Source organism: Mauremys mutica, chromosome 11 (assembly GCF_020497125.1).
Source record: "Mauremys mutica isolate MM-2020 ecotype Southern chromosome 11, ASM2049712v1, whole genome shotgun sequence".
Classification (NCBI taxonomy): Eukaryota; Metazoa; Chordata; order Testudines; family Geoemydidae; genus Mauremys; species Mauremys mutica.
Window position 1 is genome coordinate 13,496,700 of NC_059082.1, and position 27,199 is coordinate 13,523,898.

The 27,199-nt window shown below is 46.1% G+C and overlaps 1 protein-coding gene across 3 annotated transcripts in view; it reads left to right on the forward strand.

Moving 5' to 3' along the window:
• The window catches only part of AGBL1 (AGBL carboxypeptidase 1), a 376,382-nt gene that overhangs the window by 252,633 nt on the left and 96,550 nt on the right, over positions 1-27,199 (forward strand). For all 3 annotated transcript variants that reach the window (XM_044981250.1, XM_044981251.1, XM_044981253.1), the window contains one exon: positions 19,583-19,746. In XM_044981250.1, coding sequence (XP_044837185.1) covers positions 19,583-19,746 — 164 coding nt within the window. The remainder of the gene's footprint in view (positions 1-19,582; positions 19,747-27,199) is intronic.

Genomic DNA, 27,199 nt, shown 5'->3' on the forward strand with positions numbered 1-27,199 from the left:
CAGCAGCTCCCATTGGCCTGGAGCGGCGAACCACGGCCAGTGGGAGCTACGATAGGCCAGACCTGCGGACGCGGCAGGTAAACAAACTGGCCCGGCCCGCCAGGGGCTTTCCCTGTACAAGCGGCATCCCAAGTTTGGGAAACACTGGTATAATGGGATAGCCTAATTTTGGCAATTAATTGGTGTTTGACTATTAGCAGTAAATATGCCCAATGGCCTGTGATGGGATGTCAGATGGGGTGGGATCTGAGTTACTCCAGAGAATTCTTTCCTGGGTGTCTGGCTGGTGAGTCTTGCCCACCTGCTCAGGGTTTAGCTGATCACCATATTTGGGGTCAGGAAAGAATTTTCCTCTAGGGCAGATTGGCAGAGGCCCTTGGGGTTTTTCACCTTCCTCTGCAGCGTGGGGCACGGGTCACTTGCTGGAAGATTCTCTGCACCTTGACGTCTTTAAACCATGATTTGGGGACTTCAATGGCACAGACATAGGTTAGGGGTTTGATACAGGAGTGGGTGGGTGAGATTCTGCAGCCTGTGTTGTGCAGGAGGTCAGACTAGATGATCATAATGGTCCCTTCTGACCTTAAAGTCTATGATTCTATGATAATGCATTAATTTAAAGCTCCTTGCACACTGTAAGTTGTTAAATTCTTCTAACCCAGCGTCCCTGCAGCTAGAAGCTAGTGTACTAACCTAAGCCACTGCCCCACGTTCTCTTCCAGGCCTTCTCAGGAAAATGCCCTGAGCTTCCTCTTTTTGGAGAGGAAAAAAAAAGATCCAGGTGCTCAGTTGCTGTAATAACAACTGTCCTGACAGAGGTTACCACCTTCGGACACTTCCACTGCTCTCTGCCCCATCGTTATCCCTTGAGCTGCTAAATGTATTTGTATTCTACCAATTGCCTGCCCTGCTGCAGCCCTACTGCTGTACCTAGGGCTCCTGAGCCTGTTCAAATTCCATCAATTGTCTACCTGCCTCGCAGTGCCTGCACCACAGTTTGCATTCTGCCTGTCAGCAGCACCCCAGAAGGCTTTGATCCTCTCACTCACAGCGGAAGTGGTGCACAAAGCCCTCTGGGGCTGGCAGTCCCATGGGAGGCAGGTGAGCAGCTGGAAATAACTGTGGTGCAGGAGTATATAGGAACGCAGAGGGACTCCGGGCTCAGAGGGGAGTGGGGATGGAATGTAGTTCTGTGTGGGAGGAGGTCTCAGGGTAGGCACAAAGGGAGAGGGAGGGTGGCAGCTTTGGGGCTAGAAGCAATCTTGCTCTCCTAAGCTGCCTGTCGTTTTCTCTGACTGAGTCTCATAGTGGTGTTGCTGAGGGGGAGGGGGGAGTTCTAGAGAAGACAGTTCTGGGTCTCGCTGGAGAGAGCCTTGGGATTATTACAATAGTATAGCCTCCTTTTTTTTTATAAGGTACCCCTTGAATTTTTCTTGAAACTCAGCTGTTACTTCCGGCGACTCCTATGAGATAAGAAAAGCACCCCAGCACTCCAGAGGAACGGCCCCTAATGCTACAACTTCCAATAGTATTAGTGGGGTGGTTGACAAAGAAAGGACTCCAGGGTCCTATTCCCAGCTCTCCTACTGACCTTACCTTGGTCACTCCCCCTTTGTGTGACCTCATTTGCAGTAATGCTCCCCTGCCTCCCAGGAGCTAGTTGTGTGCTTCCTCTAAGGTGTTTGTAAAAGATGGTATGTTGTGGGATGAAAGACGCAGGGGAAGGTGCTGTTATTAGGATAGGAATAAAGGTCAAGAGCTGGCTGATGGGGTTGTCCTGATTAATTACAACACTAAGCTTTCCAGCTCCGCCTCAGCAAATATAATCTGCCCCGATTCCTTGTTTCATTCATTGTTCAGTGACTGGGCACAGAGAGAAAAAGAGGAGAAGAGCTGTGAAGAAAGCACCACTCTCCTCTGCATCCCTCCTCCTGAGCCGGCACCATGCATATGGGAAGTGTCCCTTGCTTTCTATCCTTGCCCTTGTTTATGTCAGGTCCTTCCAGAAAAGAGCCCAGCTCTTGTCCTCCAATAGCCAGCTAAGAAACCCATCATCTGACACCAAGAGCAGGCTCCTCTCTTGGTTAGGTATTTCAGAAGATGCGCCTGGTGTTTTGGCTGCATGGAAATCAATAGTGATATGAGTTGGTTTGGGGGCTGGGAGTTTTCCATTTGTTTGTAGAGTAGATTTACCCTATCGAGGAAATGATCCTTTATGTCCCATGGTGCTTTCAATGCTGCAGGACCTGAACTCCCTATCCCATAGGCCAACTTTTTAAAGGGTGGAATCCGCCTCCCTTTATTTTGTTTTTGTCTTGCAAACTGAAAAGCAAACAGGTGTTAGAAAGAGAGAGAGTGCGTGTGTGCGAGAGAGCAGGGATGGGTTAAATCAGACGGGGCCAGGAATCATCCCATTTTCACCTGTTTCCCTAAATATGCCCCTCTAGATGGACTCTTTTACTGCTGCCCACACCCTTGATCATTGGTAGGTGTATCTTGGTAGCACTTTCCTGTGGCTTCCTATATGGAAAGGTGCAAGGCCAAATGGCTTGAAAATGCTACTGTCTTCATGCTCCCTATGCCTGCTCTTAGGCTGGGGGAGATGAGCACCAACCTATGATTAAGGCAAAGAGAAAGACCTGTTATGTGAGCTGCTTCACCTACTCTGAGGCTGATGGGTCCTTGGAACCCCATGTTTCATGCTCCCAGATACTGGATGGCGTCTTCTGAAGAATGGGGCTGGATTCTAGTGCTCCAGAGATCGTGTCTAAATCCACCAGGGTGAGAGAAGGAGGTGAGTGAATTTGTGTGTGTTGAAGCCTGGTGATCCATCCATGGAAAAGTGAGCAGATAGATTCCCTCTAGGTCACTGCACAGTAGGAAATCAAAGAAAAGGGGGAAAAACTTACCTTGTTTCCTCTCCAGCTTTTGGTTCTGCTTTGTTGTGTTTTCAGTCTTCATGTGATTGTGTCTGCACATCAGTCAGGAATTGTTTTCTGCTTGAGTTGGGAACATTCCCTTAAGCTCTTCCGAGCTCACACTCCCCTTGTTCTCTTTCCCCAGACCAATTTCAGAGTGCATTTTGGCAGATTACAAAAGTGCTGAATGTTTATCGTCTTGTCTTACATCATCATTTTGCTGTATCATTTATTTTTCCTTTGACAGATTTTTAACACTGTCAGTCTAATATGCATGAGGGGTTGAAGTGTATTACCATAATGCAGTGTATTGTGGGTAATCCCATGCAAATTTTTCTGTGGAGAGCATGCTGAATTATGTTCTTGGAGGGAGAAAAAGAGGCAAAACAAAGGTCTCTTTTTTTTTTAACTCTTTGTTCTATGGATTTCAGAGCCGCCGCCACAGGCGAAGGTTGAAACCAGTTGTTTGACATTCAGAAACATGTGCAACTCTTTTCAGTGGTGTTCCCCCTCATTGAATCCTGTGCCAGAAGGATGGAGTTATGCATGAGGAGCTTTTTTATTTGTCTGTGATATTTCATTTTGAAAATGTTGCTAGTTTGTCAAAGAAGAAAAAACAGGGTGGGGGGCACCACCTGTTGCTAGTTTTCCCAACACTCCGCTGTAAATCTCTCTGGGAAACATCAGTTGTTATGAACTTAAAGAGCATCTGATGCCTCTTGGAAGCAGGAGATCTGATCATATGTCATGTAGTTCTGCATTTCTCTCTCTCCTTGTTTTCTGTTACCAAAGACATTTGCACAAAAGCTGGTCCTTTGTTCCTCCTGAGTCCCTTCAGCTTCCCAACCTGAAACAGTAATCCTCTTTGCAAGACATAACACTCAATTGCTGTGGGAATGATTGCGATGTCACTAACAGAGGATTAGAGCTCTAGGGGAAAAGAATAAGCAGCAGGTTGAAATGGACTTCTAAGGAAGAAGTAGCTTGTGTTCATGCAAATGTCCTTGATAGTATAGTAATTGCACTGGATATGAAATCCAGGAAGTGTGTCATCTGGAGTCAGCGATGGCTCTACTTCCATTTGTTTTACCTAGTTTATTAGGAATAGTCAGTCGGTCTTCAAAGACACATTGGCTTGTGGTTTATTGTTGCAAGGCATGTTTCTTTCTCACCTGTTGCTCCATCTTTTCCTGTTCCTTGGTCTGTTCCTTATGTAACCCTTCTGCCCATCAGAGTTGGCAGCAAGAAGGGCCGGGTTTTAGGGGTTCCGTTTCAATAACGCAATGCAAAACCGGCTTAAGCCCCCACCCAGTGACCTGGGACAATTACATACCACCCCACTGGGCGCCTCTAAGAGGCAGTACTTCCCCTCTCGCAAGCACAGAGTTGAGTGTAGCAAAAGCCTTTCAATAAAGGAGGGAAACAATGAGGCATTATGTTGGGGAAATACCACAAACAGGATTCATAACACAAACTATGAGCAAAAGACCCACTCCCAAGTAAGTTTTGCAGTGTCCTTTTCCCCTCGGGGTCTTAAGTCCAGCAACCCAACAGTCACCCCACCCACAGTTTCTGACCTTGGTCAGTGCAGTCCCAGATTGGTTCTTGAGTCTTGATTTTAGTTGGTAGTAGGGGGGCCTCAGTGCTGGTGCACCACTAACCCAAAGTAGGTCAGCAATTTCAGCTCTGTAGCATGTAACAAGACTCCTAATGAAGTCAAAATTAGCTCTGTTGTTGCACGGGGGGCGGGGGGGGGGCAGGGGAGAGATGTTTAGGACTCTCAGAAGGCAGCCCATGCTACCAGGTACACATACCTGTCCCCGCCTCTCTCAATTCACTGGGTTTTGATGCCTGGGGTCTGGGTTACTGTGGCCTGGCACATTGTCTAGCCATTTACACCAGAGCAAAGGGAGGGATGTGTGGTTGTTAAAGGCTGAGGGGTCAGAACAGCAGCATTTTGTACCCACTTTGCATCACACGAGGTGCAGGGCAGTGGTGAATTCGGCCCCAAGAGCTACAAAATTCCATTTCATAAACCCTAGAGAGCAGCAGATTCTATTCAGCTCCATTCTTCTCATCTGCAGCCCTGGCTCCTTGACTCTACTAATCCCATCTCCCATCTAGAAGTATGCCTTCTACCTAAGCCCCCCAGTGAAATGGTCAGAATCCCACTGTGATGGGTTGGATCACAGAAATCCCCTTGGGACTGCCAACTGATGTGCCAAGACTACTTCTGCCTCTGCTTTCCCTGCCAGCTTGGGACTCCAGCACCCTGTCTTGCTGAGCCAGACACGCCAGTCTGCTCCAACACATACCCAAGGTCTGAACCACATGCCTCAAAGCTGCAGACTTAACTGAAAGCAATTTAAGAAGTGTTCCTGTCTTTAACACTCAGGTGCCCAACTCCCAATGAGGTCCAAACCCCAAATAAATCAATTTTACCTTGTATAAAGCTTATACAGAGTAAACTCATAAATTGTTTGCCCTCTATAACACTGATAGAGAGATATGCACAAGGCCAGCGCTTCCATTAGGCGACCCTAGGCGGTTGCCTAGGGCACCAGGATTCGGGGGCGGCATTTTGTGCGGTCCCCATGGGGCTCATGGGAGCTTCCGGTTCCGCTCCTGTCGCGCCGCTGAAGAAGGACCTTCTGCTGATGTGCCGCGGAAAACAGCGGCAGACAATTGAGCAGCTCAATGACTGCTGTTGTCGCCTGCGGCATTTCGGCGGAGGGTCCTTCTTCGGCGGTGCGACGGGAGCGGAACCGGAAGCTCCCGTGCGCCCCATGGGGAGCGCACAAAATGCCACCCCCCAAATTCTGCCTAGGGTGCCAGAAACCCTGGCGCCGCTCCTGGATATGCACAGCTGTTTGCCCCCCCACCTCCACGTATTCATACATACTCTGGGTTAATTAATAAGTAAAAAGTGATTTTTATTAAATACAGAAAGTAGGATTTAAGTGGTTCCAAGTAGTAACAGACAGAACAAAGTGAATTACCAAGCAAAATAAAATAAAACACACAAGTCTGAGTCTAATACAGTAAGAAAACTGAATACAGACAAAATCTCACCCTCAGTGGTGTTCCAGTAAGCTTCCTTTTACAGACTTGTCTCCGTCTTGTCTGGGTCCAGCAATCACTAACACCCCCTGTAGTTACTGTCCTTTGTTCCAGTTTCTCTCAGGTATCCTTGGGGGTGGAGGGGCTATCTCTTGAGCCAGCTGAAAACAAAATAGAGGGGTTTCCCAGGGGTTTAAATAGACTTTCTCTTGTAGATGGAGACCCCCTCCTCTTTCCTATGCAAAGTCCAGCTCCAAGATGGAGTTTTGGAGTCACATGGGCAAGTCACATGTCCATGCATGACTGAGTTTTTACAGGCAGCAGCCATTGTTTACATGTTACCCTGAAAGTCCTCAGATAGACTTCTTATGTGGATTGAAGCTTTCCAAGATTCATTGTCCTTTAAGTGTTTCTTGATTGGGCACTTAATTTGCACATTCCTTTCTCAAGAAGCTGACCAAATGCCTTACTAACACTACTTAGAAATCAAGCCAGTACACAGCCAATATTCATAACTTCAAATACAGAAATGACACATGCATATAAATAGGATGAATAGATTCAGTAGATCGTAACCTTTGCAGAGATAGGTTACATGGCATATGCAGCATAACACGTATTCCAGTTATGTCATATATACATTAATAAGCATATCTTCATAAAGCCTTATGGGGTGCACCGTCACACCCACTTCTTGAGTCTCCCAGTTATCACCATCTTCAAAAATTTCTCCCTATAATCTGGTCACTGTATGGACCGCTCTCCATCAGGTGGTCTGTAGGATGCTTTTGGTATGAATTACCTTCTACAGAAGTGAATTTTCATCCAGCGTGAGAGCCCTTCCAAACCATGCTCTAGATTGCAAGCGCAGTTGTACTTGGCATGAGGAAGAAGTTGAAAGGGAAAAAAGATCTCCACTGTTATTCTTGTTTTTCTGTTAAACATGACAAGCAGCAAGAGGGATGAATGGGAGTCTGCACAACAATTCCGAAACCTGTGAGAAGACAACACCACACACTCCTTGCTTGTGATTCCATCCAGCTTCTAGAAAGATTGGGAGAAGCCCATTCTGCTATAGGTCTCTTTTCTTTCTGTTCTGAGCTGGGGTGTTGATGATTTTGGTTTTGCCACCTGCCTTTTGCGTGGAAAATGAATGTGTCCTTTGTTGTTTCAGATGCACTAGTACAATAGATTGCAGTCATAGTAGCTTCTTGATACTGAACCTTAGTCTGTTGTGAGCAATAGATGGGGAAGTTAGCTTTGATAGTGTAAATTGAAGAAGACCAAGCAATATTAGTGTTTGTGTTGCAGGCTGAGCAGTCATACATAATTCAGGAGGAAAGGACGAGGTGGCTCTTTGGGTATTGCATCAGGGTAGGAGATAGACTTGTGATGCGTGAACGTTTAAAGTAATGAAGGACGTAATCAGTGGCTGAGAGTTAGAGCTTTAGGTAGCTCCACACACTTGGAGAACTGTGTTCAGATTGTATTTTAAATTAATTTGTGAAATTGTGTTGAGAAGGTCTCAGTCTAATCTTCTCTGAGTGCTTGTGCACTTTTCAAAATCATCACAGAGTTTGGCATGATTGCCAGTAGCTGCCAGCAGGATGGGGAACTCTGGATTGAGGTACATTAGCAGAATATATTGGAGGCTCAGGAATGGACTATGGGAAACATGTGCAGGTCCAAACTGATTTTATACTGGTATAGCTCCAGGGAGAGGGTGCAGGATTGGAATAGAAAGGGAATTTATGTGTCAGGGTTGAGATGCTATGGCAGAGCAGGTGGCAGACTGGAATGGCATGGGATGTTGAGGGCTAAAATTCAGTTACATCTGAAGAAACAGCTCAGGACTCAAGTAAGTTGGCAGAGCTGGTAGGGAAGCAGGGCTGGAATAGCAGGGAGTGCTGTGAATTAGGTCGCACTGGCAAAATTATATGGCAGGAGCAAAGGTTTGTGTGCTGCCTGCATATGTTATTTTACACTCAAGCCATCACTGTTAACGATCAGGACCAGATGACATTCCTCTAGGAATTCTGAGGGAACTAATGAACAAAGGAGCAGAGCTACTAACAAAAATATGCAATTTATCATTACAAACAGCCAGAGGACTAGGTGGCAGTCAGTATCATAACCTTGTTTAACAAGGTGCTAAGTGTGATTCTTGGCATTTATAGACTTACTTCAGGGGCTGAGAAAACCATTGAAGACAGAGTTTCAGGTGAGTATAATAACATAGGGACAAGGCAATAGTCTGTGAGGTGAATTTTGATTCCTTGAAAGCGGCAAGGAACTCAGTGGCTGAAAGAGAAGTGGTGACTGAAATGTAATTAGACTTTCATAAGGCTTTTGATATAGCCCCTTGCAAAAGACTATTAAGGAAATTTGGAAACCCTGAGGTGAGAGGTAAAGGAACTTTCATGTATTCCAACCTAGTTAAAAGAGAGGAATAAAAAGTAGGAATAAATGGGCAATTCTTAGCATGGTAAGAGGTTAAAAGTGAGGTGACCCCAAGTATTAGTGCTAGGACTGGTGCTGGTCAATATACTTATTAATGACCCAGATGATGGAGAGGAGAATGAGGTAGCAAAATTTGCTGCTGCTGCTGCTACTGAATTATAAAGTAGTGGGGAAGATTGTAAGGCCCTAAAGAAATGATGAAATTGAATAATATGATGGCTGATGAAATGTAGACAAAGGCACATTAGAAGGGCCAATTTAAAGCACCCGGACATGTGGATGGGTTTTGAATTAGTTGTAATCACTGAGGAAAAATAAGTAGCCGTCACCTAGAAAGCTAGATGAAGATGTCTGCTCAGTGTGTAGCAGCAGCAGCAATAAAAAAAAGTGAATTAGATACCAGACTATATGAAGAGAGGGATAGGAATAACACAGCAAATATTATAATGCCGTTATGGACATTAATGTTACTGCCTCTCCTAGAATACTAGGTTTGGACTGGATTAGTTCATCTGGAAAAAGACAAAGCAGAGCTAAAGAAGGTCCAACGAAGGCAAATGAAAATGTTTAGTGGCCCGGAAGGAGCTTCCGTATGAGGAGAGATTAGGAAAATTAGGACTGTGTAGCTTGAAAAGGGAAAGAGTAAAGGACAATATGGAAAAGGGCTTTACAGTGTGTGGAAGTAACCCTGAGCCCTGCCTGGGGGGATTTGTCACTGTGCTCTGCATGCTTTGCACTAGTGTAGTTGGCACAGGGGGGCTCCCCAGAATTCCCTGACACAGAACACCCCCACCCAGTGCTGAGCCAATTCCACTTGTTCTGTCCCATCTCTGCAGAAGCACCGGGGACAAGGGAGGTGCTGAGGGAAGCTGGAGGCAGACTGTTGCCAGGCCGGAGCAAGTAGGAGGAAGTGTGTGTCCTGGGATGGACCTGTACCATGCTGATTCCTCACTGCCGAGGGGCTATGGTAGCATGAATGCAGCTTACGGCATTCATGAGCCTCCCTGGCTTGTGCCAGAGCGTGAACCAGCTCCTGCAGGCCACAGATAGGGGTGGCACAAGTCCTCCCCTCAGTCCCTGGGTTAGTAGAATAATAACTTTTACAACCCTCTGGTGTAGTTCTAGGGTTTAGAACAGGAGTCATGACTCTTGGGTTTTATTCCCAGGAGCACCTTACTTGCTGTGTAACCTTGGGCAAGCAGCTTTCCTTCTCCATGTCTCATATACCTGACCTATAAAATGAGGATAATAGTAAACACCTGAGAGGAGGGTTGTGAGACATCACCAGTTACTGTTTGTAAAGTCCTTTGAGACCCTGTGCTGAAAGGTATTGTGGACTGTTATTGCAATGAGATTAAGTGGCATGTAGAAGGCCTTGCAGGTGCTATGCTTTACCTTATAATATAATACAAGGATAAGAGGGCACTCCATGGAATAATTAACCTGTGGAACCCAGCAGTGGATGGCATTATAAAGACAACTAGTTTATTAAGATTAACAAAAAGGATTAGAGATTTATGAATAAAAGTAGCATCTGCACTTACATTAGCTGGAATAAAATTACAAGGACCTTATGTTTCAAGGTATATAGTGATCCCCATCTGGGGTCAAGAAGATATTTCACTCCCATGGTGTAATATTGTGGAGTTAGGTACATTTTACATCTTCCTCAGAAGCTCTAGACAGGAGATTGGACTACATGGACTATTGGTCTGGTTATTCTGATGTACGCTAAAGTTATTGACACATGGATAATAGTCCTGTCCTACCGCACCGGGGTGCTTTGAAGATAAATACATTAAAGATTGTATGAAGTGCTCAGATAATATTGTAATGGGGCCCATATGAATACCTATGAATTTCCCAGTCTCCACATGCAGGGGTAATACTAGTTTGCCTAGTACTTATATGGGATCCATGGGGAGGAAGGATGGTCTTTTGGATAAGGCACTGGGCTGGAATGTAGGAGACCTGAATTCAGTGCCAGGCTCTGTCATAGACTTCCCTTGCTGCGTCTCAGTTCTCATCTGTAAAATAAGAATTCTTCTCTGCCTCAGCATAAGGATAAATTCATTAGTGTTTGTGAGGCGTTCACTGACTACAGTGACGGGGTCTGCAGAAGTAACTAGATCAGGCGTCAGCAACCTCTGGCACGTGGCTCGCCAGGGTAAGCACCTTGGTGGGCCAGGCCAGTTTGTTTATTGGCCTGAGATGGCGAACTGTGGCCAGTGGAAGCCGCAATCGGCCGAACCTGCCGACGCGGCAGATAAACAAACCTGGCTCAAACAGGTGCTTACCCTGGCGAGCCGCATGCCAGAGGTTGCCGACCCCTGAACTAGATAGGCCGACGTATATGAACCTGAGAAGCACAGGGGTCCTGATTTGGCAGGGTTTTTTCTTTAAGAACACACTGGAAATGTCCAACTATTTGTTCACATTAATTTTTGAAGACTTTCCCTCCAAGTCTCACTACAAAGGGTAGAAGCACTGTCGCTTCACCTCCCCTCTTTCTGAGCATACGGAGAAACAGACTGCTCTGTGCAAATAGTACCACAAAGTTAACCAGCCAACGTGTACAGAGGAAACTTCCTTCTGCTGGAAATGTCTATGGCAATCAGAATCAAATAGGAGCTTGATGCCGCTTCAGGCACTGTCAGATTGAAACAATGCAAACTCCTACAGAGTACTCAGTTTTGGCCTGGCATAGCACCCATTCAATCCGCTCCACTACTTAGGAAACAGAGCAGCTGCTTACGGGAGAGACAAAGTGAGACGGGGTGAAGGACTGTTCAGGGTGTGTGTGGACTAACACTAACATAATATGTTAGTGTTAGTACAGGTGCCATCCAAAGCAGTTGATCGACCAAAACACACATCCTAAAAACAGTTCATTGGCATGATACGTGGTATTTAAATGAATGGAAAAGCGAACCAATGCATTGCTTACCTCTGCTGGAAGGTGAGAGCTCCCAGGGAGTGGTACCATCTCAACTCTAAAGACTGTTCCCTCCAAGGGGAGTATTTCCTCCTCTCTATTCTTCTCTGTCTTTCCTCTCCTTAGTGAGCATTTGAAAAGATCTACATTTTGGGAATCTTCCTCATATAGAAACCTACTTCTTCCTGGCCCTTATCAAGAAGGGCCCTTGTAGAGCCTGGCTTTCCATTGCCCTGCACCAGGTGCAGTCATTTACAGTAGTGACAAGTGGGTGTATAATGCTACTGGCTCAGAGTAGTAGCATTTTATACCCATTGCAAGGAGATGCAAATGATGGCACAAGATGTAGGGCGATGGTGAATCAGGACCTACATCCCTGTCCTGAAGAGTTTACAGCCTAAGGACAAGAAACAGACAGAGGAAGAGAGAGTGAACCATCGAAGCAACATGGTCATTTACAGTTGGAGAAGGTAATATTGGTTCTGTGTTGTTCACTAGTTGGTTCTCATGTATCAGGGCAGTGAGGGCAGGGTGCTACCTGGGAGTAGGTGAAGGAAGGAAAGATGAAGGATATTGAGGGAGGAGGAGAGAAAGGAGAATAAGGAGAGGAAAATTTGGGGAAGGCGGGAAGGTTGGAGAGGAGCATGGAGGGCTCCGGGAGCAAGTCTGCTGTGGAGAGATTGTGGGGATGAGAAAACGGGGCAAATAGCCAGTGGGTGTAGAGGAGTGGAGGAGGAAGTGATGCCAGGCAATCTTAGTTTAGCATTTTCCCCAGTAAGTCTGGAGAATTCAAAATTCAACTTGCTTAATGTTTGGCTAAAATATCGTCCCCTACTGAATTCCCAGCGTGCCGCTGAACAGATTTAGAAGACAACTCCCCAGGTGGATCCAAGGGGAAGGGGTTGTCCCTCCTTGTTTGCCTTCCTCTCTCCACTTCCTGAGCAATCCTGGCTGTAAAGTACATGTGTGTTTAACTAGGGAAGCATTCATTTCATCACAGAAAAATGACTCCGAACAAAATCACCCCCCAATGCCCTTCATGTCTGTCTCTGTCTCTGTCTCTTTATGTAGTGTGACAAAGTTCCCCCTCTACCTTGGTGGGTCCTGCGCTTATTGGTGGATTTTGCTAGCCTCCGAGATCTTCCTGTGTTGGATCAGGAGTTGGGAGGTTTTGAGGGGAACCCGAGCTCGCCCTCTACCCCGGGTTCCAGCCCAGGGCCGTATGGTCTGCAGCTGTCTAGAGTGCCTCCTGGTACAGTTGTACAACAGCTACAACTCCCTGGGCTACTTCCCCATGGCCTCCTCCCAACACCTACTTTGTCCTCACCGCAGGACCTTTCTCCTGGTGTCTGATAATGCTTGTACTACTCAGTCCTCCAGCAGCTCATCCTCTCACTCCCAGATCCTTACGCACATTTCACTAACTGGAGTGAGAGCCTTTTTATACCAGGTGTCCTGATTAGCCTTAATTAATTCTAGTAACTTACCAATTGGCTATAGGTGCCCTAATTAACCTGCCTGGCTTAATTAGTTCTAGAAAGTTCCTGAGTGTTCTGGAATAGTCCCTGTTATCTTACCCAAGGAAAAGGGACCTACTTAGCCTGGAGCTAATGTATCTACCTTCGACCATTCTCTTGTAGCCATCCCTGTCACAATAGCTACTGGCCAAATCCTGATGTCCTTGCTCAGCCGTGACACAGGCAGTACTCCCATTGACTTTGTAGGAACTTTGCCTGAGTAACGACCATAAGGTTCAATCCTAGAGAAACAGGCAGTGATGTTACTTCACTTTGTGGCCAATGTCCAAGATAACAATGGCAAACTCCTATAACAACAGGCTAGTCAGATAGGTTTCATGAGTTTTCTCCTTGCTTCCATTCTTCTGTATTGACCACCACTGGCCCCAGCAGCCTCCAGTCCTCTTTTCCATATCTCCCATCCTCCTCTCTTCTGTCTGCCCCCCCATCCTCCTCTCATCTTTCATTCTAGAAATTACTTTGATCCTCTCTTGCACACCTTTTCCCTGCGTCATTGCCCCTTCCTGCTCACTTAATCTACATATTTATCCTTGAAGTCTTTTGGCCCAAACTCATTGCTTTGTCTGTAATTTCTTCCATTTTGCATGATGTCCCTGCTATTAAATACACTATTGTAGCTATTTCAGGGACTGTGGCACATGAGAAAACTTAGCTTTCTCCTCACTACCACCCAGTCTATAAGCACCAGGTTTCTACAGGTGTGTGCCTGTGTGTTTTCATTTGGGCTGGGGCTATGTGTGTGTGTGGAGAGACAGCAATGTTCAGGCATAGTCCAGGCTAACATTAAGGCAGGAGACATCAGACACTGAATGTTTCATTCAGCTCTCTAGCTTATCCACTGCAGCCTTCAGATGGTTTCTATTAGTATTCTGACTGAGAACTCACTGATGGAATTAGTGGGAAACCAGACTGTCAATTTATTTATACCCAGCCTCAGGGCATAACCACTGTGCATGTGTAAAGCCATTGAGATGCAGAGAATACTCTGTGTGTGTGTGTGTGTGTGTGTATATATATTGACTGCAGGTGAGTTTTCAGGTGACTGAAAGCTGTTGCCCCAAGGGTTGAAGAAGTGGCAGATAGTAGGAGAGAACATCTTCAGGCATTATTGCCCACCAAAGGTCCCTTTTTTCAACTCAGGGAGCAGTCATTTTCCCTAAACTCTCTAGTCTACCTATGGGTATGCATGTCTTTTGGCTTTTAATTTTGCTGCACCTTTAGTTTTCCTATGCTAAGTCATCTCCAGTTTAAATCACAAGGTCCTGCAATCCTCTGTGTCGTCAGGTGAACATGGCGAAGCCATGTTGCTTGCAGCTATGGGAGTGTTTAATGCTGCCTTTTTGCCTCCAGCACCGTAGCTATATCATTAATCCTGCGAAGCATTGTGAGGGCAGTTTGTCTAATGACGGAAACATTTATCTGTGGATACAGCAATGCTGAATATTAACAAGCATTATTTACCATGAATTACTCGACCAGCTCTGGTTTGGAGATACCAGTTATCATAGTCGTGTCCTGGCCAGATTGTGGCTCAAGTACTTACTGTCCTCCTGCCCCAAATTCCCCTCTGATTGTGAGACAGTACGTGTTGCTGGCTCCCAGTCCAGTTCCTACTGGACACGTCTGCCTCAGAAGGCCCACCCTGACTTCAAGCATTAACTGACACCCCAGCTCACAGTTTCAGCAGGGGCTGAACTGGTCCATAGAAACATGACTAAGCTTTTCAGCCTCTCGTGATAGCTAAGATCTACTCTACCTCTGGTCAACTGCATAGATTTCTAGATGTTGTGTGTTCTTATATAAGAAAAGTGGCCCAAAAGCTTAAAATTGAATCTCAGGTGGGGCCTCAGTGCAGCTTTCTACAATGATATGAGAATTTGGAAGAGAGAGTCAAGGAATCACAAGTGTCTGTGGTTGGCAAAACATGTGCAGCTCCCCTCTGCCCCACAATGGCCAAGAGACAGCTCCCCTGTCATCCCATAACAGGGTATCTGCAGAAGGCAGCATGCTGACAAAGGACCATGTGAACCTAGGAAGTCTGAGGAGGCTCAGTGCTGTGTACTAGAAAGGTAAGGTCTTGGAAGACCCAGCCTGAAGGACACCTTGAACAAAAATGCAGCGAGACATGGTTGCCTAGTTCACTAACCTGTAATGCTGTGGTAACCAGACCACATTCTGTCACTGGGTCCTCAGCCAGTGCATTTCAGTGCAGTATGGCCAGTGTCTCCTACCAGCCACTTACCAGACCCAGGCACTTCTTTTGCATTCTTCCTCTGCCTTCTGCATTTCATACACCAGGTATGTGTATGGATGCAGAGATCTACCTCAGCAGTTCCTGGCACTGCTGGCAGGAGCCATCAAGGACATTAGTTTTATATCTCAGTTCTGTCAACACCTCTACTTCCTACTGTAGTCATGGCACACCCTTTCAGCAGTGGGTGGGGTTGGAAGGGGAGGGAGGGGAGAGTGAGAGAGAGAATTATGTGATCTAGCTGAGTTAAAAAATAAAAGTCTCTCTGTGTTTGAAGTGAATAAAGTGTGTTAACAAGTAATCCTCTAGCTGAGATTTCCAGCTGTTACTCCTGAGCTGTCTGATATCAAAGCAATATGGGACTATGGTACGGCAGCTAACTTCAGTGCATGAGCAATTACCGCCTGATGTTTCTCAGGTATATTACAGTTTTATTATTATTATTTCTCCGCTCATAGTTTCTTAAGGCCTCTTCATATCCTGAATAAAACTCTGGGGAATCATAAAGCCACAGGCAGAGCTTTAGCACAGTCGCTGCTTGGCATCTCTGGGATTGATAAGTATTTAGTGTGTTGCCTTGATCTTGGAAGCAGGGCCTTGTGATACACCCCAGAGGAAGCCTCAAGATGTTCTCTGTGTATTCTGCACCTGAGAGAAGCCCTTGTCACTGTATAAATGTCAGATTTCTGCTTCTGCTCTCTCTGCTTGAGCCAGGCACCTCCGTCCTTTTTACTTGGACATAATAAAAAACTGTCAAAAATTATTTTAGAATAAAATAAATAATACATTTAAAAACTTGTTCAGAGGCACCAAGCACTATCACTGCCTTGTGTTTATAACCTTTGTTTCCTGTGCCTTATCTCTCTGGTTTCTTACTATTATAAATGATTTGTATTGCCATTGAATGCAAAGCTCTATTGCAGGGATCGGCAACCTTTGGCACGCGGCCTGTCAGGGAACTCCACCGGTGGGCCTGGATGATTTGTTTACCTGCAGCGTCCTCAGGTTTGGCCGATTGCAGCTCCCACTGGCCATGGATCACGGTTCCAGGCCAATGGGGGCTGCGGGAAGCGGCGCGGGCTGAGGAATGTGCTGGCTGCCCTTCCTGCAGCTCCCATTGGCCTGGAATGGCGAACCATGGCCAGTGGGAGCTGTGATCGGCTAAACCTGCGGATGCTGCAGGTAAACAAACCGTCCTGACCTGCCAGCGGATTTCCCTCATGAGCTGCATGCCAAAGGTTGCCAATTCCTGCCATAGCTCATTATACCTACACATTTAGTCCCTACCCTGAAGAGTTTACTGTCTAAGAGATTTGCCCAAGGTTTTATAGCAGGTTACTGGGAGAATGGGGAGTGGAACCCAGCTTATCAGACTCTCAGTGCACAGGCTGCTTTGTCTTTGCATGTTACATTACCGCTTTATTTCAGTCGGGCAGGTATTTCTTCTTTTTCTTTGTCTCTTGTGCCTGGTGTATTTTTGAGTGCTGTATTATTTTATTTTATTATTGACGATGATAATAATTGCAAATTTGTAGTTTTGTCTCAGAAGGAAGGAGCAAGAATTTCAATGTTTTTACCATGAAAAGCTGCATTTGCCAGGGCAGCTTTAATCCCAAGTGACCTTTGCACATACTGTACCTGCCAAACCATAAGTGGTGGTTTTCTCATAGTCCTGACTGGCCTTGTGGGCCTGACAAACTTGGCAGAAGTGTTTGCAAGAAGTGCAGTAGTTTATGTGAGAAATCTCTCCTTACTTCCATCTAGCAGGCACTCTTAGCTCAGAAATAATCACAGCTCGCACTTACTGAGGGCTGCTCAGTCCCCCAGGGCCCTGAAGTGCTTTACAAATCTGACAGAGTCTATACAGGGAGAAAGCCCATGAGATCAGAGCTCTGCCTCCTCTAATGGATTAATGGAACTTTCGTGGCTTTGTTACCCCTAAGACGTTCAGTAATAATACGTAGTAAACATCCAAGCCCAGAAATAAAGGCCGTATTGGAAAGGAGCTCACACCATGCACACAGCTGTTCTCGGGAATGTAAGTGGGGGCTTTTGACCGTTACTAAGGAAACGATCTTTGGTAGCTCATATCAGAGGTGGGGGGGCTACAGAGAGGTTTTGTGCTAAGGAGACCCCTAGGATTGATACTGGCAGAAACAGCAAATGTTCAGTGATTGATTCTGCTCCCCCTCCCCGGGTGGAGTCAATAAATGCCAAAGTTGAGGGGGAGTTTACAGACACTTTCTCACTCTTGTATATCTGGGCTTCATTCTGTCCAGCCCTTACACAGCATACATGGAACTCCCATTGGTTTCATTAAGAATTACATGCAGCAGGAGAATCAGGCCCCTGATTTGTTTCATTTTAGTTGTTGCACATTTTTTGAGGGAAACAAACAAACAAAATATCTAGAAATGGTTCAGCATTTGGTTTCTTCTGGGATCAGGACCTAAAAGTTTGCATACCGTATTCAAGCATTACAGTCCATTTAGACCCATAAAGCTGCAATGGAAATGTCACCGGAACTGGCTTTCTTGTGAGGCTTCTGGCCTTTTCTGCTTCTGGTTGGATTGGGACACTCGTGACAGCCTCCCTGAGAGCTGTAAGCACAAAGATGCCTTTTAAAATAAAAAATACAAGACGTGGGGAAGGGGAGAGTCATCTGAATGGTTCAGTTAAGGGTTAATATGAGTCAATTCTAGTTCGAGCTGGATCATTGGCTTTCCCAGGGGAGTAGTGGAGACAAAAAAGTCTAACTTGTTTTAAGACTGAGCTTGATAAATTTATGGAGGGATGGTATGATGACATTGCCGACAATGGCACATGGCAGGGATCGGCGACCTTTGACACGTGGCCCTTCAGGGAAAGCCCCTAGTGGGCTGGGCCAGTTTGTTTACCTGCTGCATGCGCAGGTTTGGCCGATCGCAGGTCCCACTGCCTGCGGTTCGCCATCCCAGGCCAATGGGGGCTGTGGGAAGCAGCGCAGGCTGAGGCATGTGCTGGCCACGAGTCTGAGTTACTACAGAGAATTCTTTCCCAGGTGTCTGGCTGGCGGGTCTCGCCCACCTGCTCAGCATCTAACTGACTGCTTTATTTGGGGTGGGGAAGGAATTTTCCCCCAGATCAGATTGACAGACCTGGGCGGGTGGGGGTTCCTTTTCCTCTGCAGCATTGGGTACAGGTCTCTTGCTGGTTTGAACTAAAATAAATGGTGTATTCTCTGTAACTTGAAATCTTGAAGTCAAAATTTGAGAACTTCAGTAATTCAGCCAGAGATTATGGGCCTATTACAGGAGTGAGTGGGTGAGGTTCCGTGACCTAAAATATGCAGGAGGTCAGACTAAATAATCATGATGGGCCTTTCGGGCCTTAAAGTCTTTGAATCCATGAGACCCTATTTAGGCCCTGACTCAGCCAGGTACTTCAGCATGTGCCTTACTAAGCATCAGAGATGTACCATGGAAAACCTTTGTGAATTGGCCTCTATATGCAAGCTTGACCAGGACTCCTTTGATACTGGACCATCAGCTAGGGTTGCGCAAGAGGAGCCGTTCCACCTTGTTCAAAGTCAGAGAGACTTGACAAGGTACCAGATTAGAGATGGGTCTAACTCAAACCCTGATCTGCACTGCTTACCAAATCAGATCCAGAGCCTCCCAGACTTTGCAGAGGTTTGCAATCCAAACCAGGAACCACATCCCCATATTTCATAACAGGCAGGACTCCCCTGAATTTTGGGGTGTTGAAAATCCAGCTCCACAGTTTGCAACCTCAGCCTGCCTCTGCCAGGGAGACACCAGTGTTTAGTAGAAGGGGAAGCTCCTCAGAGGTGTTTGTTATTTTGTAATTACTTTGTTATTGATTTTTGTAAACTATTCATAACTTGTTAAAGATCTTTTCCCCCTCCTTCCTTTTTATCTCTGCCACTGCTGACAGCTTACAGTGGCACAGCCCATTTGCCTTCCCATGGCTCAAGGAGACAACTCTTGCTTTAACAGAGAGGAAGTGTGGTCTAATGTTTTGAGTGCAGGGCTGGGCGTGGAGCCAGGAACACATGAAGTCTGATACTTGTCTTACAGTGACTCACTCTGCAGCCTTAGACAAGTCCTTTGAACTTTCTGCCTTAGTTTCCCCACTACAGGAGACCCTGTTAATGACTGTAAATCTTGCTGCACACAAAAAAATGTATATGGAGCAAGTGCAAAGTAAAAATAGGTGTTTGCAATCTTTCACCAATGGAGTGAGCACGTGGGTTCAACATTTTGGAGTGTTGTCTGGTTCCTTTCATTGTCCTGCCTCTAGACTTTCCTACCCGGAGGAATACTCCAGAGAGCGGTAGCCTATATGAGATGGTGACTCTTCTACCCTGAGCTGAGTGATTCCAGACTCATCACTCTAGGCTTCTGTTTTTTACCGACAGGGCCTGCAGGTTGGAACGCGAGAGCTGGAGGAAATGGGAGCCAAGTTCTGCCTGGGACTGCTCATCCTGCAGCTCAAGTCCTTGCCCTGCAGCAAGAAGCTGATGGCTCAGGCAGCAGCCCTGCTGGATCCGGAGGAGGAGATTGCAGAGCGTTGGGCACAAAGGTCAGAGTGAGAGCATTACTAGAGAGTCCTCCTCAGGAGGGGTGTTGGCTGGGAATAGTCTTAGTTCCACATTTACAGCACCAGCCTCAGCCACAGGCTGAGATGCTCATTATTAATGAGGAGACAACTAATTCCTAAAGAAACCCATGGTGGAGGCAGCAGTCCGTGAGGTTAGCAGTGCTGCCCTGACCTGCACCCTTCCGACTGGGTAAATCAGGTAGAGAAGGAGATGGTCCTCTCAGACTTTCCACTCACTTTCCCTTCTGTTCCATTCATCGTAGTGGCATCGCCCCGAAGGATTCTCTGTCTGGGGTGGGTCTCACAAATCCTCTTCCTAGCTGTTCGAGGAAGGGACACTCTCCCCATCAGAATCTGTTTCCATCACCAATAAAAGGCTCCCTGAAGAGTCTCCCACAAGGAAATAATTCTCTGCGAGCTGCAGGGAAGGGACTGAGTATACTGCAAATTCAGAAAGGAGCATGTCAGCCAGCATTAGAAATTCTAGGCTTGATTCTGGAAGGGGCAAAAAGCTCACAACTCCGCACCTCAAAGAATTGGACACTCTTAGAGAGTTAGCTTGTGGGTTGTGACCCACACAGTGAAACCTTGACCCTACTGATTATTCTGGAGAAGCTTCTCTTCTTAAAGTGCTAAATTCTGCTCTGACTATCTTGGGTGCAATTCCATTGCACTCGATGTCAGCGGGGTTGCTTCAGTGTAAGTGAGAGGAGAGTTTGACGTGGATGTATGTCAGAGTACAAAGAACATAAACTCAGGTGTCTGAGGAGATAGGGAGATTTCTATGCAGCATCACCATTCTCACTTGCCAGTGACATGTGCATGGATCAAACTAATGTTTTTCAAAAAGTGATGGAAAAAGAAAACCCAGTGACTGATACGAGTCAACGCTACCCCTACGGGTCTTTCGTCAACAGATTCTTTCGCTCTCACCAGTGAAAAAGGCAAGTTGTGTAGCAGAAATACCCCAGTAATTTATAGTGGATTTCCAGTCTTTCCCTTCAGGGATACTTAACTGCCATTAGTACCACCTGTTCTCCATGCTGGAGACCGTATTTACAACCTTGTTCATCATTTTTAATGTTTATGGAGGGAGGAATGAAAAAGTCTAAAAAATAGAGATGCTCCTTTGGATTAGTCATGCTCACTTGTACATGTGAACATGAAGCAATTACTATGTATCCCAAACACTGACTGTGCCGCGAACAGCCCTCCGACAAGCAATCAGCGTGTCATTAGAGAGAACCGCTCAAGCCTGGCCAGACAGACAGATTCCAGGCATTAATCAAACCCTGACTTTGGAACTGGAGCTGCATAAGCCTTTGAGATACAATAACTTCTCAAACGGGGAGGAAAAAAATCCAAACACCTACTGAAGCTGGGCAATGAAATAAAGCCAGTAGGTCAGGTGGAACTGGTTCGGCCAGAACTGATCCTGGCCTTTTTGCCTACAATTAAGTGGAATCTTTTTGAGATGAAAAGATTTAAAATTCTGTTATTTTATTTGCTTGGTTTTATTGTGATGTTCATTCACCTCAGCCCTTTACAGTCTTGGATGAGAATGGAACTGGGTGTACCAAAATAATAGGAAGCATACTTATTCACACACAGTTGTTTCTTTTTTAGCCATGTGCAGTTGGGGTCGGACTAGATGATCATGATGGCCCCTCCTGGCCTTAAAGTCTATGAGTCCGTGAGTTTAAAATAAGTTATACTAAAAATTTCAACTGATCTTGCAAGATTCCCATAACACAGAAATCTAAATCCATGTAGGATAAGGACATGAACTGTTAGGTGTCTACCCAAGTGGAACCAGCAGTCCCTTTGAAATTTGCCTGGCATTAATTAGTTTGTCACCATCATCTAGTGATGTAATGTCACTGGCTGAGAGTGTTAGGCAGAGTGACACCTGCAAGTACTCACAGGAACTATCTTTGGGCTTGGGTGGGCAGAACAACTGGAATTGTTTGCTAAACATGTGTTTGCAAATCAGGTAAGTCACTGAATTTTGAATTCCACCCAGTGATATGCTACTGGAAGCGCTTGTTGTGGGAATGTGGAGCAGGAACACATGAAACAGGAAGTTTGATAACATATAAAGTTCTTTATAAATGATCAAATGGAAATGGTTTTGCAATGTAGTGATTTCAGTTCAGCACATCAAAATTCAACTGCAGAGTTGATGTGACTTTAGTTGAGAGACCTGCCTCATGCACTCCAGAATATGAGTAGGAACTCTACTGGAAGGAGTGTAAAAATGCAGTGTGCAGAATGCACATTGTCTACAGACAGGAAAATAGCTCTTCCTAGGTCTGATATACACTAGCAAAGTATTCAGGAATGATTTCCCACCAGAGCAGCTTCAGTAGTAGTAGTAACAATGGGGGAAGCTGCAGTGAAGACAGGGTGCAGGTTTTTAACTGCTCCTGTACTCCAGTCTTACGCAGTGCAGGGTTAGATGACAGTGGTAAGAACATGGGAGTCCTACCTCAACTAGTGTTTTCAGTGTTGCTATTAACAGTGCAGTTGCACTAACAGAAAATTGCAGCTATGAAATTTGCTAGTGTATATGTATGCTTTTGGGCTTGCAAGAGAGTAAAGTTTTGGTGGTTTAATACCTATGCTGTCATTGTTTTTTGATTACAACAAAGGTGTGTTATATTCTGCGGTCTGTTATACTCTCTGCTACTGAGAGTATAAGTAAGGTGGAGTGAAACTACCCAAAGTATTTTTGCCCCTTTTGCCAAGTGGTAGTAGATTTTGAGGCCTTGCAGATTGGTTTCCCATTGGAGGAGAAATCAGCCAGGTAGAGTCCGGGTATTGTTTGAGTGCAGCTTCTTTTATTTATTCTATATACACCAATCCTGGAGCAGGCGCAGTTACAAATGGAACCTAGCCAAACCCCTCTTCCAGAAATCTCAGGACCAACACCAGAGCCCAATTCCCAGGAAGCAACTCTGTCCCAAGAAATGACTGGAGGTAGCAAGAGCAAAGCAGGCAGCAAACTCTCCGGCTATTTGTGACAGCTTTCCCAAAAGGAAACTACATCACAAAAGGAACAACAACACAGCATGTCTCCAAAAACTGTGCGCTGCTTCCACACTAACAAAAGAACTTGTAAACATATGTGTAACAGCACTGCCTGGTGATTTCTGTTGAAACAGTTTGCACCTGTGACACTGGAGAATTTTCAAGCATCTTTGGGAACCGATGGATTCAAACCTTGGTGAAAACAACTCATTTTCTTTGACACACAACTTTTTGCTGCCAATAAGATGAAATTGTCCCCTGAGCTGAATGAAGATTTTTGTTCCAAATTTGTTCCTTGACAATTTTTTTTTACCTTCATGTTTTTAAAGACAAGGGTTTTATTCCTGGCCTTTTATTTTCACTAGAACTGGACCAGTGTTTCCCAAACTGGGCTGGGCCGGTTTGTTTACCTGCCGCATCCACAGGTTCGGCCGATCGCAGCTCCCACTGGCCGTGATTCACTGCTCCAGGCCAATGGGAGCTGCTGGAAGCGGTGCAGGCCGAGGGACATACTGGCTGCCTCTTCCAGCAGCTCCCTTTGGCCTGGAGCAGCGAACCGCGGCCAGTGGGAGCCGCGATCGGCCGGACCTGCGGACACAGCAGGTAAACAAACTGGCCTGGCCCACCAGGGGCTTTCCCTAGACAAGCAGCATCCCAAGTTTGGGAAACACTGAACTAGATAAAAATTCAAAATGAGTCTACCCAATTTTGTGACATGTCAAAAGAGGATATGTGAGAACTACACACTATTACACCCTCTATAAGGAGATAAATACACCCCAAATGAGAAATAAACACCTGATTGTGCAACAACCCGTACTCACAATGGTGGGCACTTATTCACATGCATGAGGGATGGTTCCTCCATCAAGTCCTAAATTTGCATATATTCATCCATGCACACCTGAATGCACACTCACATGTATAGGGCTATACCTGTAACTGATATGACTGGCCATTCAGTGACCCAGGGGTTACATCTGTGTCACTAGAAACACTGGACTAAGACTCAGGGTTAAGGAAAAGGATTAGCAGCCTTCATTTAATAGCCCTTGCTTTTCTGATGGTCTGTGTGGAGTAGCTAAGCAATTCCAAACTGTTGTGTTTTAGCTCTGGGTCTTGCATAAAACCCAGGATGGATTATTCAGGGGCTGTGTCTGCTGAATTTGTTGCAAAGAGCTGGAAAGGAGCATAGAGCCATTATGACAGCACTCAGCACAGACTCGTTAGCAACTGGTGAGTTACAAACTAATTCCATTACCAGACTGTTACATTTTATGTTCCAGTACAAAGCCCCTTATTTATTCTGGGCTCGCCTCTGGTTGCACTTGCACCAACTTTCATCAGAGTTACTGGTGTGATTCCTTTGACTTTAGTGTAGCTCTGGGGTAATGAAGGTCAGGTGAGACTACTGGTACCAAAGGAGTTAGACACAACTGAGTTTGGGTTCTGTTCCCTCAGAAGTGGCACATCAAAGAGGTACATACATGAAATCTATCTATCTATGTGTCTGTCTGTCTGTCTAACTTAATCTAGTCTGTCTCCTGTATACACATGCCTAAAGCATTCATCACCACTGTACTCAGGATGACAGGGCAAACCATGAAACGAGAAATTAATCCAGCACTGGGTATAGTTCAATCCCAGACTTAATTAACTAAATGACTCATGTGAAACTCTTGTAGGTCCCAGTTAGTGGAGTCAGATCTTCTAGTTCTCACAGATGTCTCTGTCCATTTCTTTTATTTTTTAAATCCCTGCAGTTTGTCTCCTGCACATGTTTGCCTTTGCCCTGGGTGTCTGGTGTGCTTGGCATTGACTTGGCATGTCAGCCCCCGACAGCAAACATTTCCACCTGTCAGGGCTTATATCTATACATGTCTTGTAATCCTCCCCTTCTCTGAGTGGTTTCTTTCTTTCCCCACTGCTGGGAAGGGGATGACTGGGAGGGAATAGACTGTTTTTGTGCACTTGATCCAGCTCTGTCAGAATCAGTGGTCAGTAAATTGGAACAAACCATAGCAGTCCAGTAACCAAGTTTTCTGATGGAAGGTTGCCATATGAATGTGGGATTTGTTGCACCAGATTAGGCCGGTGGTCCTTTGCATCCAATGTAGTGCCTTCTTGGTAGCCAATGAGTGGTGCTTCAGAAAAAGGTGGAAAGAAGCTATGCTTGGCCTCATCCAGGGATCAGCAACCTTTGGCACGCGGCCTGTCAGGGAAAGCCCCTGGCAGGCTGGGACGGTTTGCTTACCTGCAGCGTCTGCAGGTTCAGCTGATGGCAGCTCCCACTGGCCCTGGGTTGCCATTCCAGGCCAATGGGGGCTGTGGGAAGCAGCATGGGCCGAGGGATGTACTGGCCGCCGCTTCACGCAGCCCCCATTGGCCTGGAACAGTGAATCGTGGCCAGTGGGAGCTGCAGTTGGCTGAACCTGCAGACACTGCAGGTAAACAAACCGTCCCAGCCTGCCAGGGGCTTTCCCTGATGGGCTGCGTGCCAAAGGTTGCCTCTCCCTGGGCCCTAGTCAATAGTTTGGTGTATTACATGGGCCATCTGTAGAAGATATTGCACTGTGTAATGGGGTAGTGTTTACCCTGTGAGCTTTCCATACTAACTCCAGGGTTCTTTACTCAGGCTTTACTCAGTCCTTCCTCAGAAAAACCTTCAACTGAAGTCCCTGTGTGTTATACCTGATTAAGGACTAAGGAAAAATTGAGTAAGAGCCTTGAGATTTGGCGCTGTGTATGTGTGATCAGCTTATGCCCTAAAGCTTGAGCTTTGGGAGATTCAGTGGAGTAATTCATATGCAGTAGCAGAGTAGATAAGGGTAAGTCCCATGTAATGGCAGAATTAATACAAAGCAAGTGCCTTGTAAATACATGGTACTGAATCCTCCCCCCCCATCCCTCGCACCTCTGCCATCAGGAGCACAAATCAGCTGGATAGTTGCCCTGTTAGGGTAGCCAATGATTACCCCCAACACAATGATTCCCACCTTGCGTGGCACAAAACCACGTAGCAGCTCTGTGCCTTTCCAGACTCTCCCTGTGCCCTGTAGTTAGCTCAGAGCTTCAGGAGCTCCCAGCTGGGAAGATGAAGTGCCGACACATGTTTCGGACATCATGTTTTTTTGACAATAGGTTTCATGCCTCATTTGCCGTAAAAGCGATTAGGTTTTAGTCAACACTCTCCGAGTAGCTTTACATTTGTCATGGCCAAAAAGAGGATGGGAATTGTGACTATGGGCAGCAAGTTCAGGAGAGGAAAAGAAACCCGTTACAATTTTCCACCTTCACCTTCCCTCCACTCTGGATGGATGGGGCTGGTCTCCCTTCCCTTCCCCTCCTCCCTCCAGCTCATGTTTGCAAGTTTGTATGTACAGCAGGCATGCTGAGTTATTTTTGTGAGACACCTCTACTATGCTGAGGCTGGCATTTGCAGTGTCACTGAGCCTTTTTGATGAGTCAGCCATGATTCATCTCATGTTCCTCCATTGTCTCTTACCTTTCTGCCAGGGAACAGCTGTAACTCCCACCCCGAAGGGCAAACACTCCTATTTCTGCTGTTAATGGCAAACAGAAAGCTTAATAACGGCACCTGCCCCTGGTCCACTTCCAGCTGTGATTTTCTCAGCTCCCACATCCTAGCCAAGGGTGGGCCAAGTTATGCTGGGAGAACAAACACCTGCCTCTGCATCTCCCCACCCTCCAGGGCGCTGTGGTAAGCTATTTGTGATTTAGTAGGTAGAGCTCTGTCCTTTGACCTGTCCTGAACCAGTGCATCAGCATGATGATAGGGGCTGCTGGTGGAGGTGCCATCTTTTGACTGAGACATACAGCTAAGGTCCTGACCATTCAGTGGCATGAAAGACACTATTGCACTTTTCATGAGACTAGTTTCTTGACTCTGCTTTTTTGGACAAATTCCACTGTGGCTAAATGCATTCAGACCCCTCCCATCCTCTGAACATCTCTGTAAACAGAGACGTTTCCCTTCATTGCTCAGATGTTGGGTCGATGAGTGCTATACAATTGCCAGTAGCTTTAATTAAATTCAGCGTGAAATGCTGTGCCATGTAGCTGGTGCAGAATTTGTTGTGAAGAGCAGTTTCTTATTTAAATATACTGGCACAGTATCTTTGCCATGTGAGTTGATCTGAATATGTGCTCTGAGCTGGTCCCTCACTACGCTGGCCAGCTATGGCTGGAAGCACAGGAAAGGCCCCCTGCCCCTTAGGGCCATGTATCACTCTCCATTGACTTGCCTCCCCAACAGGAGAGTAATACACTCTTGCCTTATGGGTAGGGCCCTACCAAATTCACAGCCATGAAAAACGCGTCATGAACTGTGAAATCTGGTCCTTTGTGTGCTTTTACCCTATACTATACAGATTTCACAGGGGAG